This window comes from Coregonus lavaretus, assembly GCF_964263955.1.
Source record: "Coregonus lavaretus genome assembly, contig: HAP1_SCAFFOLD_321, whole genome shotgun sequence".
In the NCBI taxonomy this organism is placed as follows: Eukaryota; Metazoa; Chordata; class Actinopteri; order Salmoniformes; family Salmonidae; genus Coregonus; species Coregonus lavaretus.
In genome coordinates this window covers 36905-53758 of record NW_028164856.1, presented here as the reverse complement: position 1 = coordinate 53758, position 16854 = coordinate 36905, and the positions used below count along the sequence as shown (strand labels likewise).

Genomic DNA, 16854 nt, shown 5'->3' with positions numbered 1-16854 from the left:
CTGAGCTACAGAGGATTCTGTCTCTCACTGTTCAAATAAACCTACCATTAAAATTATAGACTGATCACGTCTTTGTCATTGGGCAAACGTACAAAATCAGCAGGGGATCAAATATTTTTTTCCCTCACTGTATATACTTTATTTAGACAGTTGGAAACAGAGGTGGAGATGGGCAAGTGGGAGTAACAGTTGGAATGGAGTATTGAACCCCAGTCTCTGGTGGCTGGCCCCGAGAGCGTTAGTGCTATAGAGCCAGAGGTCTGCAGGCTGTCAACTCACCGGTTTGTGTCCACCTGGTCCCCTGAGGGTTGGGAGGAAGACTTCTTCATTCAGATGAGGTCATGCTGGTTCTCACACACCTGGGTAGCCCACCTGCCCTGCTGCAAGACAGACACAGTCACACAGGACACCGTCAGGGAGGGAGAGGGTTGGTGGTGGTTGTGAATGGGGGGGTTAGGGCCAGGGTTAGGGGGTGTTAGGGTTAGGGCCAGTTCCAGGGTTTGTGGGTGTTAGGGTTAGGGGTTAGAGAGTGTTAGGGTTAGGGTTAGGGCCAGGGTTATAGGATGATAGGGCCAGGGTTACGGGGTGTTAGGGTTAGGGGTTAGAGAGTGTTAGGGTTAGGGTTAGGGCCAGGGTTATAGGATGATAGGGCCAGGGTTACGGGGTGTTAGGGTTAGGGGTTAGAGGGTGTTAGGGTTAGGGTTAGGGCCAGGGTTATAGGATGATAGGGCCAGGGTTACGGGGTGTTAGGGTTAGGGGTTAGAGGGTGTTAGGGTTAGGGGTTAGAGGGTGTTAGGGTTAGGGGTTAGGGGGTGTTAGGGTTAGGGGTTAGGGGGTGTTAGGGTTAGGGCCAGGGTTAGGGGGTGTTAGGGTTAGGGCCAGGGTTAGGGGGTGTTAGGGTTAGGGCCAGGGTTAGAGGGGGTTAGGGCCAGGGTTAGGGGGTGTTAGGGTTAGGGGCAGGGTTAGGGGGTGTTAGGGTTAGGGCCAGGGTTAGGGCCAGGGTTAGGGGGTGTTAGGGTTAGGGCCAGGGTTAGGGGGTGTTAGGGGCAGCGTGGAGGTGGGTGATGGGGGCAGCGTGGAGGGGGGTGATGGTACAGGGGGTATATACCGTACCTCTCCCCTGAGCAGGACACAGTTGCCCTCCCTTGGCGTGGCTTCCTCCCACCAGATGAAGGTGACAGCGGATTGGTCGCTCCACTCAAACAGTGGTCGCATCTTGACGTCGTTCATCCCGATCCACAGCTCGTCAGCGGCCACTGGGACAGAGGAGAGGAGGGGAGGGGAGGGGAGGGGGGAAGGTAAGGAGGGGAGGGTTAGTGTTACCATTTTCACTCACTGTCTAACGTGCGAACTCTAGCGTATCAGTGTTTCACTGACCATATCCCAGCTGTGACATCACAAAGCTGTGCTGCTCGATGTTGTGGATGCTGGCCAGGTCGCCTCCGTCCTTGAGACATTCCATCTGAGCCTCTGTCCAGGTCTTCTTAGTGTGCTGGAGGCGGTAGCACCTGGCAGCGTAGGGAATCCACGGACCGGAGCATGAACCTGCCTCTTCTGCTGATCACAAACACATGGAAACACATTGTAGAAAACTGTGCTACAACAAATACACCTGCCCATAATAAACCAAATCAAATCATAAAGAACTGAACTGGACTAGACTGGACTAGACTGAAATGAACTGGACTGGAATGAACTGGACTGGAATAAACTGGACTGAATTAAAACGAACTGGACAGGATTGAAATGGACTGGACTAGACTAGACTGGACTAGACTGGACTGAACTAAAATTGACTGGATTAAAATGGACTGGACTGGTCTGAAAAGAAAAAATATCTAATAAATGATCTGTCTGCATTTATAAAATTGTACTGAAACTTCCATCACAGCTGTCGTGCTTTTTTTTATACGGGTATGACTTTACTCACATAACTGTGGATGGAAACATTATTGTAGTTGTATTGTTATTATTACTCCACAATACTCACTTATTGTATAGAATACAAATATTCCAAAACATGCATCCTTTTTGCAACAAGGCACTAAAGTAATACTGGAAAAAAATTGGCAAAAGCAATTAACTTTTTGTCCTGAATACAGGGGCAAATCCAATATAACGCATTACTGAGTACCACTCTCCATATTTTCAAGCATAGTGGTGTCGTCATCATGGGATGGCGGTTAGTTTAGTGGTTAAGAACCTCGGGATAGTAACTGAAAGGTTGCTAGTTCAAATCCCCGAGCTGACTAGGTGAAAGACCTGTCGATGTGCCCTTGAGCAAAGCCCTTAACCCTAACTGCTACTGTAAGTCGCTCTGGATAAGAGCGTCTGCTAAATGACTGAAATGTGAATATTTTAAATTCAGGCTGTAAAACAACAAATAGTGGAAAAAAGTCAAGGGCAGTGAATACTTGAAGGCACTGTATCTACTTATAGTATACAGTGGGGGAAAAAAGTATTTAGTCAGCCACCAATTGTGCAAGTTCTCCCACTTAAAAAGATGAGAGAGGCCTGTAATTTTCATCATTGGTACACGTCAACTATGACAGACAAAATGAGAATTTTTTTTCCAGAAGATCACATTGTAGGATTTTTTATGAATTTATTTGCAAATTATGGTGGAAAATAAGTATTTGGTCAATAACAAAAGTTTCTCAATACTTTGTTATATACCCTTTGTTGGCAATGACACAGGTCAAACGTTTTCTGTAAGTCTTCACAAGGTTTTCACACACTGTTGCTGGTATTTTGGCCCATTCCTCCATGCAGATCTCCTCTAGAGCAGTGATGTTTTGGGGCTGTCGCTGGGCAACATGGACTTTCAACTCCCTCCAAAGATTTTCTATGGGGTTGAGATCTGGAGACTGGCTAGGCCACTCCAGGACCTTGAAATGCTTCTTACGAAGCCACTCCTTCGTTGCCCGGGCGGTGTGTTTGGGATCATTGTCATGCTGAAAGACCCAGCCACGTTTCATCTTCAATGCCCTTGCTGATGGAAGGAGGTTTTCACTCAAAATCTCACGATACATGGCCCCATTCATTCTTTCCTTTACACGGATCAGTCGTCCTGGCCCCAAAGCATGATGTTTCCACCCCCATGCTTCACAGTAGGTATGGTGTTCTTTGGATGCAACTCAGCATTCTTTGTCCTCCAAACACGACGAGTTGAGTTGTTACCAAAAAGTTATATTTTGGTTTCATCTGACCATATGACATTCTCCCAATCCTCTTCTGGATCATCCAAATGCACTCTAGCAAACTTCAGACGGGCCTGGACATGTACTGGCTTAAGCAGGGGGACATGTCTGGCACTGCAGGATTTGAGTCCCTGGCGGCGTAGTGTGTTACTGATGGTAGGCTTTGTTACTTTGGTCCCAGCTCTCTGCAGGTCATTCACTAGGTCCCCCCGTGTGGTTCTGGGATTTTTGCTCACCGTTCTTGTGATCATTTTGACCCCACGGGGTGAGATCTTGCGTGGAGCCCCAGATCGAGGGAGATTATCAGTGGTCTTGTATGTCTTCCATTTCCTAATAATTGCTCCCACAGTTGATTTCTTCAAACCAAGCTGCTTACCTATTGCAGATTCAGTCTTCCCAGCCTGGTGCAGGTCTACAATTTTGTTTCTCCTTTGACAGCTCTTTGGTCTTGGCCATAGTGGAGTTTGGAGTGTGACTGTTTGAGGTTGTGGACAGGTGTCTTTTATACTGATAACAAGTTCAAACAGGTGCCATTAATACAGGTAACGAGTGGAGGACAGAGGAGCCTCTTAAAGAAGAAGTTACAGGTCTGTGAGTGCCAGAAATCTTGCTTGTTTGTAGGTGACCAAATACTTATTTTCCACCATAATTTGCAAATAATTTCATAAAAAATCCTACAATGTGATTTTCTGGATTTTTTTCTTCTCAATTTGTCTGTCATAGTTGACGTGTACCTATGATGAAAATTACAGGCCTCTCTCATCTTTTTAAGTGGGAGAACTTGCACAATTGGTGGCTGACTAAATACTTTTTTCCCCCACTGTATGTACTGTATATATTTATATAGACTGTAGCTTATTCTAATATGTCTACTACTTTATATTGTCTATTGTTATACTGTTTATTTACACTGCCTATATTTACACTGAGTATACAAAACATTAGGAACAACTGCTCTTTCTATGACAGACAGTAGACTATATGGCCTATTTATTGCCTTACCTCCATAACTTGCTACATTTGCACATACTGTATATATATTTTCTGTTGTATTTTTGACTTTCTGTTTTGTTTTACCCCATATGTAACTCAGTGTTGTTGTTGTTTTTATCGCACTGCTTTGCTTTATCTTGGCCAGGTCGCAGTTGTAAATGAGAACTTGTTCTCAACTGGCTTACCTGGTTAAATAAAGGTGAAATAAGATAAATAAAATAAAAGACTGACCTGGTGAATCCAGGTGAAAAGCTATGATCCCTTATTGATGTCACTTGTTAAATCCACTTTAATCAGTGTAAATGAAGGGGAGGAGACAGGTTAAAGAAGGATTTTTAAGCCTTGAGACAATTGAGACATGGATTGTGTATGTGTGCTATTCAGAGGGTGAATGGGCAAGACAAAATATTTAAGTGCCTTTGAACAGGTATGGTAGTACAGTGAGGGGAAAAAAGTATTTGATCCCGTGCTGATTTTGTACGTTTGCACACTGACAAAGAAATGATCAGTCTATAATTTTAATGGTAGGTTTATTTGAACAGTGAGAGACAGAATAACAACAAAATAATCCAGAAAAACGCATGTCAAAAATGTTATAAATTGATTTGCATTTTAATGAGGGGAATAAGTATTTGAACAACTCTCAATCAGAAAGATTTCTGGCTCCCAGGTGTCTTATATACAGGTAACGAGCTGAGATTAGGAGCACACTCTTAAAGTGCTCCTAATCTCAGTTTGTTACCTGTATAAAAGACACCTGTCCACAGAAGCAATCAATCAATCAGATTCCAAACTCTCCACCATGGCCAAGACCAAAGAGCTCTCCAAGGATGTCAGGGACAAGATTGTAGACCTACACAAGGCTGGAATGGGCTACAAGACCATCGCCAAGCAGCTTGGTGAGAAGGTGACAACAGTTGGTGCGATTATTCGCAAATGGAAGAAACACAAAATAACTGTCAATCTCCCTCGGTCTGGGGCTCCATGCAAGATCTCACCTCGTGGAGTTGCAATGATCATGAGAACGGTGAGGAATCAGCCCCGAACTACACAGGAGGATCTTGTCAATGATCTCAAGGCAGCTGGGACCATAGTCACCAAGAAAACAATTGGTAACACACTACGCCGTGAAGGACTGAAATCCTGCAGCGCCCGCAAGGTCCCCCTGCTCAAGAAAGCACATATACAGGGCCGTCTGAAGTTTGCCAATGAACATCTGAATGATTCAGAGGAGAACTGGGTGAACGTGTTGTGGTCAAATGAGACCAAAATGGAGCTCTTTGGCATCAACTCAACTCGCCGTGTTTGGAGGAGGAGGAATTCTGCCTATGACCCCAAGAACACCATCCCCACCGTCAAACATGGAAACATTATGCTTTGGGGGTGTTTTTCTGCTAAGGAGACAGGACTACTTCACCGCATCAAAGGGACGATGGACGGGGCCATGTACCGTCAAATCTTGGGTGAGAACCTCCTTCCCTCAGCCAGGGCATTGAAAATGGGTCGTGGATGGGTATTCCAGCATGACAATGACCCAAAACACACGGCCAAGGCAACAAAGGAGTGGCTCAAGAAGAAGCACATTAAGGTCCTGGAGTGGCCTTAAAGGGTCAAATAATAATCACAGTGGTTGTATAGGTTGCAACAGGTCAGTACATCAGGAGTAAATGTCACTTGGCTTTTCATAGCCGGTCATTTAGAGGTTGAAATAGCAGCTGCGGTAGAGAGAGAGAGTTGAAAACAGCAGGTCTGGGCCAAGGTAGCACGTCCGGTGAACAGGTCAGGGTTCCATAGCCGCAGGCAGAAGAGTGGAAACTGGAGCAGCAGCACGACCAATTGGACAGGGGACAGCAAGGAGTCATCAGGCCAGGTAGTCCTGAGGCAGGGACCTAGGGCTCAGGTCCTACAGGATGGGAGGGAGAGAGAGATAATTAGAGGGAGCATACTTAAATTCACACAGGACACTGGATAAGACACATAGACTATTGTAGCATAGATACTAGAGGCTGAGACGGGGTGGGTCGGGAGACACTGTGGCCCCGTCCAACGATACCCTCGGACAGGGCCAACTAGGCAGGATATAACCCCACCCACTTTGCCAAAGCACAGCCCTCACACCACCAGAGGGATATCAACAGACCACCAACCTACTACCCTGAGACAAGGCTGAGTATAGCCCACGAAGATCTCCTCACTGCACAAGCCTGAGGGAGTGACAAACCGGACAGGAAGATCACATCAGTGACTCAACCCACTCAAGTGACGCACCCCTCCTAGGGACAGCATGGAAAGCACCAGTAAGTGACTCAGCCCCCGTAATAGGGTCAGAGGCAGAGAATCCCAGTGGAGAGAGGGGAGCTGGCCAGGCAGAGACAGCAAGGGCGGTTTGTCGCTCCAGTGCCTTTCCGTTCACCTTTGCAACCCTGGGCCAGACTACACGCAATCATAGGACCTACTGAAGAGATGAGTCTTCAATAAAGACTTAAAGGTTGAGACCAAGTCTGCGTCTCTCACATGGATAGGCAGACCATTCCATAAAAATGGAGCTCTATAGGAGAAAATAAAAAAAAAGCTCTAAAAAAAGCCCTGCCTCCAGCTGTTTGCTTAGAAATTCTAGGGACAATAAGGAGGCCTGCGTCTTGTGACCGTAGCGTACGTGTAGGTATGTATGGCAGGACCAAATCGGAGAGATAGGTAGGAGCAAGCCCATGTAATGCTTTGTAGGTTAGCAGTAAAACCTTGAAATCAGCCCTAGCCTTAACAGGAAGCCAGTAGAAAAGAGGCTAGCACTGGGAGTAATATGATCAAATGTTTTGGTTCTAGTCAAGATTCTAGCAGCCGTATTTAGCACTAACTGAAGTTTATTTAGTGTTTTATCCGGGTAGCCGGAGAGTAGAGCATTGCAGTAGTCTAATCTAGAAGGGACAAAAGCATGGATTAGCTTTTCTGCATCATTTCTGGACAAACCGTTTCTGATTTTTGCAATGTTACGGAGATGGAAAAAAGCTGTCCTTTAAATATTCTTGATATGTTCGTCAAAAGAGAGATCAGGTTCCAGAGTAATGCCGAGGTCCTTCACAGTTTTATTTGAGACAACTGTACAACCATCAAGATTAATTGTCAGATCCAACAGAAGATCTCTTTGTTTCTTGGGACCTAGAACTAGCATCTCTGTTTTGTCCGAGTTTAAAAGTAAAACATTTGCCACCATCCACTTCCTTTTGTCTTCCAGGGTAGGCAATTTTGGGGCTTCACCATGTTTAATCGAAATGTAGAGATGTGTGTCGTCCGCATAGCAATGAAAGTTAACATTGTGTTTCCGAATGACATCACCAAGAGGTAAAATATATAGTGAAAACAATTGTGGTCCTAAAACGGAACCTTGAGGAACACTGAAACGTACAATTGATTTGTCAGAGGACAAACCATCCATAGAGACAAACTGATATCTTTCCGACAGATAATATCTAAACCAGGCAAGAACTTGTCTGTGTAGACCAATTAAGGTTTACAATCTCTCCAAAAGAATGTGGTGATCGATGGTGTCAAAAGCAGCACTAAGGTCTAGGAGTACGAGAACAGATGCAGAGCCTTGGTCTGACGCCATTAAAAGTTAATTTACCACCTTCACGAGTGCGGTCTTAGTGCTATGATGGGGTCTAAAACCAGACTGAAGTGTTTCGTATAAATTTTTTGTCTTCAGGAAGGCAATGAGTTGCTGCACAACAGCTTTTTCAAAAATGTTTAGAGGAATGGAAGATTCGATATAGGCCGATAGTTTTTTACATTTTCTGGGTCAAGGTTTGGCTTTTTCAAGAGAGTCTCTCGGAGCCTTCAAAGTCATCCCACTGACACCCCTATCAAATCACATCAACAGTTTACTTGAACAGAGCAATAGAAAATCATGAGGCATCAAAGCCAAAGGAACTGAAAAATATTAAGATATACTATAGATGGAAGGAAAGTAGTGTGGAAACCTACCAAAAAACAATTGGGCAACAACAAATTCAAACCCTTTTATACAACTTCCTGGACAAAACGTTTCACTGTAATAGTAAAGGTGTAAACTTGGCAGTAGAAAACAAATAACAACATGAAGAGCTATCTATCCAAAACGGAGATGTATTTGTAAACCACTTCTCCAATCTTTTTGGTCCCATAACAAAGAACAAACAGCAAAACATTATACATGATCAAATACAAATCTTAGAATCAACTATTAAAGACTACCGGAAACCACTGGATTCTCCAATTACATTGAATGGACTAAAGGACAAAATACAAACCCTCCAACCCAAAAAGGCCTGTGGTGTTGATGGTATCCTCAATGAAATGATAAAATATACAGACCAATAACTACCGTGGGATATGCATCAACAGCAACCTTGGGAAAATCCTCTGCATTATCATTAACAACAGACTAGTTCATTTCCTCAATGAAAACAATGTACTGAGCAAATGTCAAATTGGCTTCTTACCAAATTACCGTACAACAGACCACGTATTCACCCTGCTCACCCTAATTGACAAACAAACAAACCAAAATAAAGGCAAAGTCTTCTCATGCTTTCTTGATTTCAAAAAATATTTTGACTCAATTTGGCATGAGGGTCTGTTATACAAATTGATGGAAAGTGGGGTTGGGGGAAAAACATACGACATTATAAAATCCATGTACACAAACAACAAGTGTACGGATAAAATTGACAAAAAACACACACATTTCTTTCCACAGGGCCGTGGGGTGAGGCAGGGATGCAGTTTAAGCCCCACCCTCTTCAACATATATATATATCAACGAATTGGCGAGGGCACTAGAACAGTCTGCAGCACCCGGCCTCACCCCTACTGAAATCAAATGTCTACTGTTTGCTGATGATCTGGTGGTTCTGTCACCAACCAAGGAGGGCCTAAAGCAGCACCTAGATATTCTGCACAGATTCTGTCAGACCTGGGCCCTGACAGTAAATCTCAGTAAAAATAATGGTGTTCCAAAAAAGGTCCAGTTGCCAGAACTACAAATACAAATTCCATCTAGACACCATTGCCCTAGAGCACACAAAAAACTATACATACCTCGGCCTAAACATCAGCGCCACAGGTAACTTCCACAAAGCTGTGAACGATCTGAGAGACAAGGCAAGAAGGGCCTTCTATGCCATCAAAAGGAACATAAAATTCAACATACCAATTAGGATCTGGCTAAAAATACTTGAATCAGTTATAGAACACATTGCCCTTTATGGTTTTGAGGTCTGGGGTCCGCTCACCAACCAAGAATTCACAAAAAAAATCCAGAAAAAATCCTTTAAATTCTATAACCACTTAAAAGGTAGTGATTCCCAAACCTTCCATAACAAAGCCATCACCTACAGAGAGATTAACCTGGAGAAGAGTCCCCTAAGCCAGCTGGTCCTGGGGTTCTGTTCACAAACACAAACAGACCCCACAGAGCCCCAGGACAACAACACAATTAGACCCAACCAAATCATGAAAAAACAAAAAGATAATTACTTGACACATTGGAAATAATTAACAAAAAAACTTAACAAACTAGAATGCTATTTGGCCCTAAACAGAGAGTACAGTGTGGCAGAAAACCTGACCACTGTGACTGACCCAAACTTAAGGAAAACTTTGACTATGTACAGACTCAATGAGCATAGCCTTGCTATTGAGAAAGGCTGCCGTAGGCAGACCTGGCTCTCAAGAGAAGACAGGCTATGTGCACACTGCCCACAAAATGAGGCGGAAACTGAGCTGCACTTCCTAACCTCCTGCCAAATGTATGACCATATTAGAGACACATATTTCCCTCAGATTACACAGATCCAAAAATAATTCGAAAAAAAACCCAATTTTGATAAACTCCCTTATCTACTGGGTGAAATACCACAGTGTGCCATCACAGCAGCAAGATTTGTGACCTGTTGCCACAAGAAAATGACAACCAGTGAAGAACAAACACCATTGTAAATACAACCCATATTTATGTGTATTTATTTTGCCATTTGTACTTTAACTATTTGCACATTGTTACAACACTGTATATAGCCATAATATGACATTTGAAATGTCTTTATTCTTTTGGAACTTCTGAGTGTAGAGAGAGAGAGAGAGAGAGAGAGAGAGAGAGAGAGAGAGAGAGAGAGAGAGAGAGAGAGAGAGAGAGAGAGAGAGAGAGAGAGAGAGAGAGACAGAGAGACAGAGAGACAGAGAGAGAGAGAGAGAGAGACAGAGAGAGAGAGTAGGGAGAGAGAGAGAGAGAGAGAGAGAGAGAGAGAGAGAGAGAGACAGAGAGAGAGAGAGAGAGAGAGAGAGAGAGAGAGAGAGAGAGAGAGAGAGAGAGAGAGAGAGAGAGAGAGAGAGAGAGAGAGAGAGAGAGAGAGAGAGAGAGAGAGAGAGAGAGAGACAGAGAGAGAGAGAGAGAGAGAGAGAGAGACAGAGAGAGAGAGAGACAGAGAGAGAGAGAGAGAGAGAGAGAGAGAGAGAGAGAGAGAGAGAGACGAGAGAGAGAGAGAGAGAGAGAGAGAGAGAGAGAGAGAGAGAGTAGGGAGAGAGAGAGAGAGATGAGAGAGAGAGAGAGAGAGAGAGAGAGAGAGACAGAGAGAGAGAGAGACAGAGAGAGAGAGAGTAGGAGAGAGAGAGAGAGAGAGAGACAGAGAGACAGAGAGAGAGAGAGAGAGAGAGAGAGAGAGAGAGACAGAGAGAGAAGAGAGAGAGAGACGAGAGAGAGAGAGAGAGAGAGAGAGAGAGAGAGGTATATTGACAAAGAGTAAGTAATAGATGTAATACTCACATTTGGATGGACAGTAGCCCCACAGTTCATTGTCTTAGTAGTTTGTTTCTATGGCACACCAGAGGCATCCATCAGAGGAGTCTGTCAAGGTGCAGTCTCCGTACCATTGGTCTTTATACCTGAAGGGAAACTGACAGAGACGTCCGAATGCGTTTCCTTCAATGGTAAAGAGACTGAAGGAAACGAGGACAGGGGTTACTATGCGTGTGTGTGTGTACTTAAGTGCTCAGTGTGACATAGGTTTCAGCCCCAAGGGATGTATTGTGTCAGTGTGGCGTAGGTTTCAGCCCCAAGGGTTTTACCGTATGATTGTGTGTCTGCCTCCCTGCCTCCCTGCCTCCCTGCCTCCCTGCCTCTCTGCCTCCCTGCCTCCCTGCCTCCCTGCCTCCCTGCCTCTCTGCCTCTCTGCCTCTCTGCCTCCCTGCCTCCCTGCCTCCCTGCCTCTCTGCCTGCCTGCCTCCCTGCCTCCCTGCCTCCCTGCCTCCCTGCCTCCCTGTGTGACCTTGTTGGTGATTATGGCCTCCTATTTGAACACTCTTATGGGACACTGGCTTTATGTGTGTGCGTGTGTGTCTCTCTTTCTCTCTGTGTGTGTGTGTGTGTGTGTGTGTGTGTGTGTGTGTGTGTGTGTGTGTCCCTGTGTGTGTGTCTCTGTGTTACTGTACGTTGTGGATTCTCAGGGGGAAATATGTAGTTTTATTTTCAATAAAAATGTACTGTCAGATTTAGTTCTGTGTAACATGGATCTTACTCCTGCTTTTTTCCCACATATTTTTTTTTACCTTGCTTGTTGTGAAGTTTGTTGAGACTTGTAATTATAATCCCTTACCTCTGTGGGTCCTTGAGCAGGGGCCGTCCGTTGTACCGGAGATGATCCAGCGACTCCGAGGCCCCCGTGTCTCTGGACAGCACCAGATCATTGCTGTCGTTGATGTGGAGGTACAGAGTCTGTCTTTTCAGAGAGAGCAGTGTGAGTTGTTACTACACTCCCACTGCTGGAGGTGGCTCTTCTCATCACAGAATACACCAGGGTACTACCCTCTGTCTTCCCAGAGACCCCAGTAGTAGAGACGGCCCCCTGACACCCAGTGTACCAGCCCCCGTCTAATGCCACTGGCTGCATTGAAGAGATTGAAGGGACCGTCCACAAAGAAAAAGTACAACAATCACTAACCAGCACTGACATAATAGGCAAACATTTTAACACTTTAATTGAGCCCTCTTTCATAAGGGCTTTTTAACAGTCATAGGGCTACATAACACTGTCATAGGTCTATATAACACTGTCATGGGGCTACATAACACTGTCATAGGGCTACATAACACTGTCATAGAGCTACATAACACTGTCATAGGGCTACATAACACTGTCATATGTCTATATAACACTGTCATAGGGCTATATAACACTGTCATAGGGCTACATAACACTGTCATAGGGCTACATAACACTGTCATAGGTCTATATAACACTGTCATAGGGCTACATAACACTGTCATAGGGCTATATAACACTCTCACAGGGCTATATAACACTGTCATAGGGCTACATAACACTGCCATAGGGCTACATAACACTGTCATAGGGCTACATAACACTGTCATAGGGCTATATAACACTGTCATAGGGCTACATAACACTGTCATAGGGCTACATAACACTGTCATAGGGCTATATAACACTGTCATAGGGCTACATAACACTGTCATAGGGCTACATAACACTGTCATAGGCCTATATAACACTGTCATAGGGCTACATAACACTGTCATAGGGCTATATAACACTGTCATAGGGCTACCTAAATCCTCTTAAGGCAAGGCACCACACACTCATAGGGTATTTTTTTCCCCTTAATCATATCACAATCAACATTTAACAGTGGAATGTGAACACTAAATATAATACTTTTTTTGTAATTAAAACATTTCTGAAATATATTATCAACAATAAATATTTGCATATTTGCATATCATGCAAATCCAATTTTCTGGACACTGGATGAAGTCAGACTAAATATTTTGGTGTAATTTTGTTAAGACGCTCCAGGACCGGACTTGTCCAGAGCAGATTGTGGATAAATACTTTTTTCATCTTTCTAGCTGTAAAATACTAAAGACGTATGTAAAAAGTTTTTTGGGCACATTTTTTAAAAGTAAATGTTATCTAGAATAAAACATTGACAAAATATCAAGAATTCCATATGTGCAAGTCTGGAGAATATACAGTGCCTTGCAAAATAATTAATCCCCTTTGACATTTTTCCTATTTTGTTGCATTACAACATGTAATTTAAATGGAATTTTATTTGGATTCAATGTAATGGACGTACACAAAATAGTAGAAGTGAAATGAAAAATGAAAAAAAATGCCTATATATTCACCCCCTTTGCTATGAATCCCCTAAATAAGATCTGGTGCAACCAATTACCTTCAGAAGTCACATAATTAGTTAAATAAAATCCACCTGTGTGCAATCTAAGTGTCACATGATCTGTCACATGATCTCAGTATATATACACCTGTTCTGAAAGGCCCCAGAGTCTGCAACACCACTAAGCAAGGGGCATCATCAAGCAAGCGGCACCATGAAGACCAAGGAGCTCTCCAAACAGGTCAGGGACAAAGTTGTGGAGACATACAGATCAGGGTTGGGTTATAAAAATATATACGAAACTTTGAACATCCCATGGAGCACCATTAAATCCATTATTAAAAAATTGAAAGAATCACCACAACAAACCTGCCAAGAGAGGGCCGCCCACCAAAACTCATGGACCAGGCAAGGAGGGCATTAATCAGACATGCAACAAAGAGACCAAAGATAACCCTGAAGGAGCTGCAAAGCTCCACAGCAGAGATTGGAGTAGCTGTCCATAGGACCACTTTAAGCCGTACACTCCACAGAGCTGGGCTTTACGGAAGAGTGGCCAGAAAAAAGCCATTGCTTAAAGAAAAAAATAAGCAAACACGTTTGGTGTTTGCCAAAAGGCATGTGGGATACTCCCCAAACATTTGGAAGAAGGTACTCTGGTCAGATAAGACTAAAATTGAGCTTTTTGGCCATCAAGGAAAACGCTATTGTCACGCCCTGACATTGAGATCTCTAGTTGGGTTGGTCAGGGTGTGAAATCTAATTTATATATTTCTATGTTGGCCGGGTGTGGTTCCCAATCAGAGGCAGCTGTCGGTCGTTGTCTCTGATTGAGGATCATACTTAGGCAGCCATGTTGCCTACCTTAGTTGTGGGATCTTGTTTTTGTTTGGCTTGTTTGATGTTTAGCCTCTTGAACTTCACGTTCTGTTGGATTTTGTTATTTTGTCAGTGTTTATTAAAATAAACGACTATGTACGCATACCACGCTGCACCGATCCTTTATACAACGAACGTGACAGCTATGTCTGGCGCAAACCCAACACATCTCATCACCCCAAGAACACCATCCCTACAGTGAAGCATGGTGGTGGCAGCATCATGCTGTTTGGATGTTTTTCATCGGCAGGGACTGGGAAACTGGTCAGAATTGAAGGAATAATGGATGGCGCTAAATACAGGGAAATTCTTGAGGGAAAGCTGCTTCAGTCTTCCAGAGATTTGAGACTGGGAAGGAGGTTCACCTTCCAGCAGGACAATGACCCTAAGCATACTGCTAAAGCAACACTCGAGTGCTTTAGGAGAAACATTTAAATGTCTTGGAATGGCCTAGTCAAAGCCCAGACCTCAATCCAATTGAGAATCTGTGGTATGACTTAAAGATTGCTGTACACCAGCGGAACCCATCCAACTTGAAGGAGCTGGATCAGTTTTGCCTTGAGGAATGGGCAAAAATCCCAGTGGCTAGATGTGCCAAGCTTATTGAGACATACCCCAAGACACTTGCAGCTGTAATTGCTGCAGAACGTGGCTCTACAAAGTCAGACAATACCTGGCTAACGGCTAGCTCTCAGACTATACCAGCTGGGTCTACTATCCTACTGGAACCTATAGACCAGCTGGGTCTACTATCCTACTGGAACCTATAGACCAGCTGGGTCTACTATCCTACCGGAACCTATAGACCAGCTGGGTCTACTATCCTACTGGAACCTATAGACCAGCTGGGTCTACTATCCTACTGGAACCTATAGACCAGCTGGGTCTACTATCCTACCGGAACATATAGACCAGCTGGGTCTACTATCCTACTGGAACCTATAGACCAGCCGGGTCTACTATCCTACTGGAACCTATAGACCAGCTGGGTCTACTATCCTACTGGAACCTATAGACCAGCTGGGTCTACTATCCTACCGGAACATATAGACCAGCTGGGTCTACTATCCTACTGGAACCTATAGACCAGCTGGGTCTACTATCCTACTGGAACCTATAGACCAGCTGGGTCTACTATCCTACTGGAACCTATAGACCAGCTGGGTCTACTATCCTACTGGAACCTATAGACCAGCTGGGTCTACTATCCTACTGGAACCTATAGACCAGCTGGGTCTACTATCCTACCGGAACCTATAGACCAGCTGGGTCTACTATCCTACTGGAACCTATAGACCAGCCGGGTCTACTATCCTACTGGAACCTATAGACCAATTGGGTCTACTATCCTACTGGAACCTATAGACCAGCTGGGTCTACTATCCTACTGGAACCTATAGACCAGCTGGGTCTACTATCCTACTGGAACCTATAGACCAGCTGGGTCTACTATCCTACTGGAACCTATAGACCAGCCGGGTCTACTATCCTACTGGAACCTATAGACCAGCTGGGTCTACTATCCTACTGGAACCTATAGACCAGCTGGGTCTACTATCCTACTGGAACCTATAGACCAACTGGGTCTACTATCCTACTGGAACCTATAGACCAGCTGGGTCTATAGCTTTGTCAATATCACAGCAATACTCAGGCAGACACAATTATACAGAAAACCTATAATACAGTGACTTCGCCCAGCAGAGGAAATTCAGAGGAAATCAGAGGAAACACGTGAAGGATAGTGATACTGATAGATGAGACAGCATCATGCATTTCCTCTGAAATTCTCTGCTGGGTGGGTGGGTTAACTGTATTATTGTGTTAATTGTGTCTGCCTGAATATTGCCAAACTGTGAAATAGACGATAATGTAGAGGACATCTAACCTGATTAATACCTCTAAGTTAGCTTTGGGACACAACATTGGGAGTCTGTGTATTGGTTGGACTCCCTGAGTTGTGCATCGTTCTGGTGGCTGGCGATAGAAAATAACCCTACCACAATATAACCGGCTACACCAATTAAATGTTTCCTGTCAAGAAAGGCATATGTATAATCTCTAGGAACAATCGATTGGTCGACATTTTAAAACTTGTATTTTTCCACATATGGACACACCCCATGATTGAATAAAATGAACTATCTGTAGGCTAATGAGCTTGTCTGATGCTTTAAGAACTGAAATTAAACACGCAAATGACTAAAGAGGGAGCCAGAGATCAATATAACCTAAGAAGAATAAATTTTAAAAAATCCTGACCTTCCTCCTCCCGCTGCCCGCTGCCGCCTTCACAGATTCTGCCATTACGCTCCTGAAGTTGCCGGTAATAGGCTTCACAAACGGTCTGCAACCTTTTCCATTTGGAGTGGCAAGTTATCTTACAATTTTTACTGATCTGCGTGCCAGTTATGATTTTCATATGCACATTTTCGTGGAACAGTTTAATTACATTTAAAATAAAGCCTTCATATCTCAAAATCAATGTCATGTGGTTAATCAAAATTCTAAATGAAAATGATATAAATCGAAAATAAACTTCTATTGCCATTGCCAATGTGTAAACATAGCCTACATAAAGCCAACAGTAGGTGTGTTCCTACCTGTA

At 44.0% G+C, this 16854-nt stretch overlaps 1 protein-coding gene across 1 annotated transcript; it reads right to left on the bottom strand.

Annotated features, from left to right (window-relative positions):
* Positions 1 to 329: 329 nt before the first annotated feature.
* Positions 330 to 16553, bottom strand: LOC311115058 (macrophage mannose receptor 1-like; the record flags this gene model as incomplete). Its single annotated transcript, XM_084190270.1, has 5 exons — positions 330 to 380; positions 1114 to 1256; positions 1378 to 1508; positions 11822 to 11940; positions 16509 to 16553. The coding sequence occupies 5 exons, from the start codon at positions 16551 to 16553 to the stop codon at positions 330 to 332; spliced, it is 489 nt and encodes a 162-aa protein (XP_084046396.1).
* Positions 16554 to 16854: the final 301 nt, after the last annotated feature.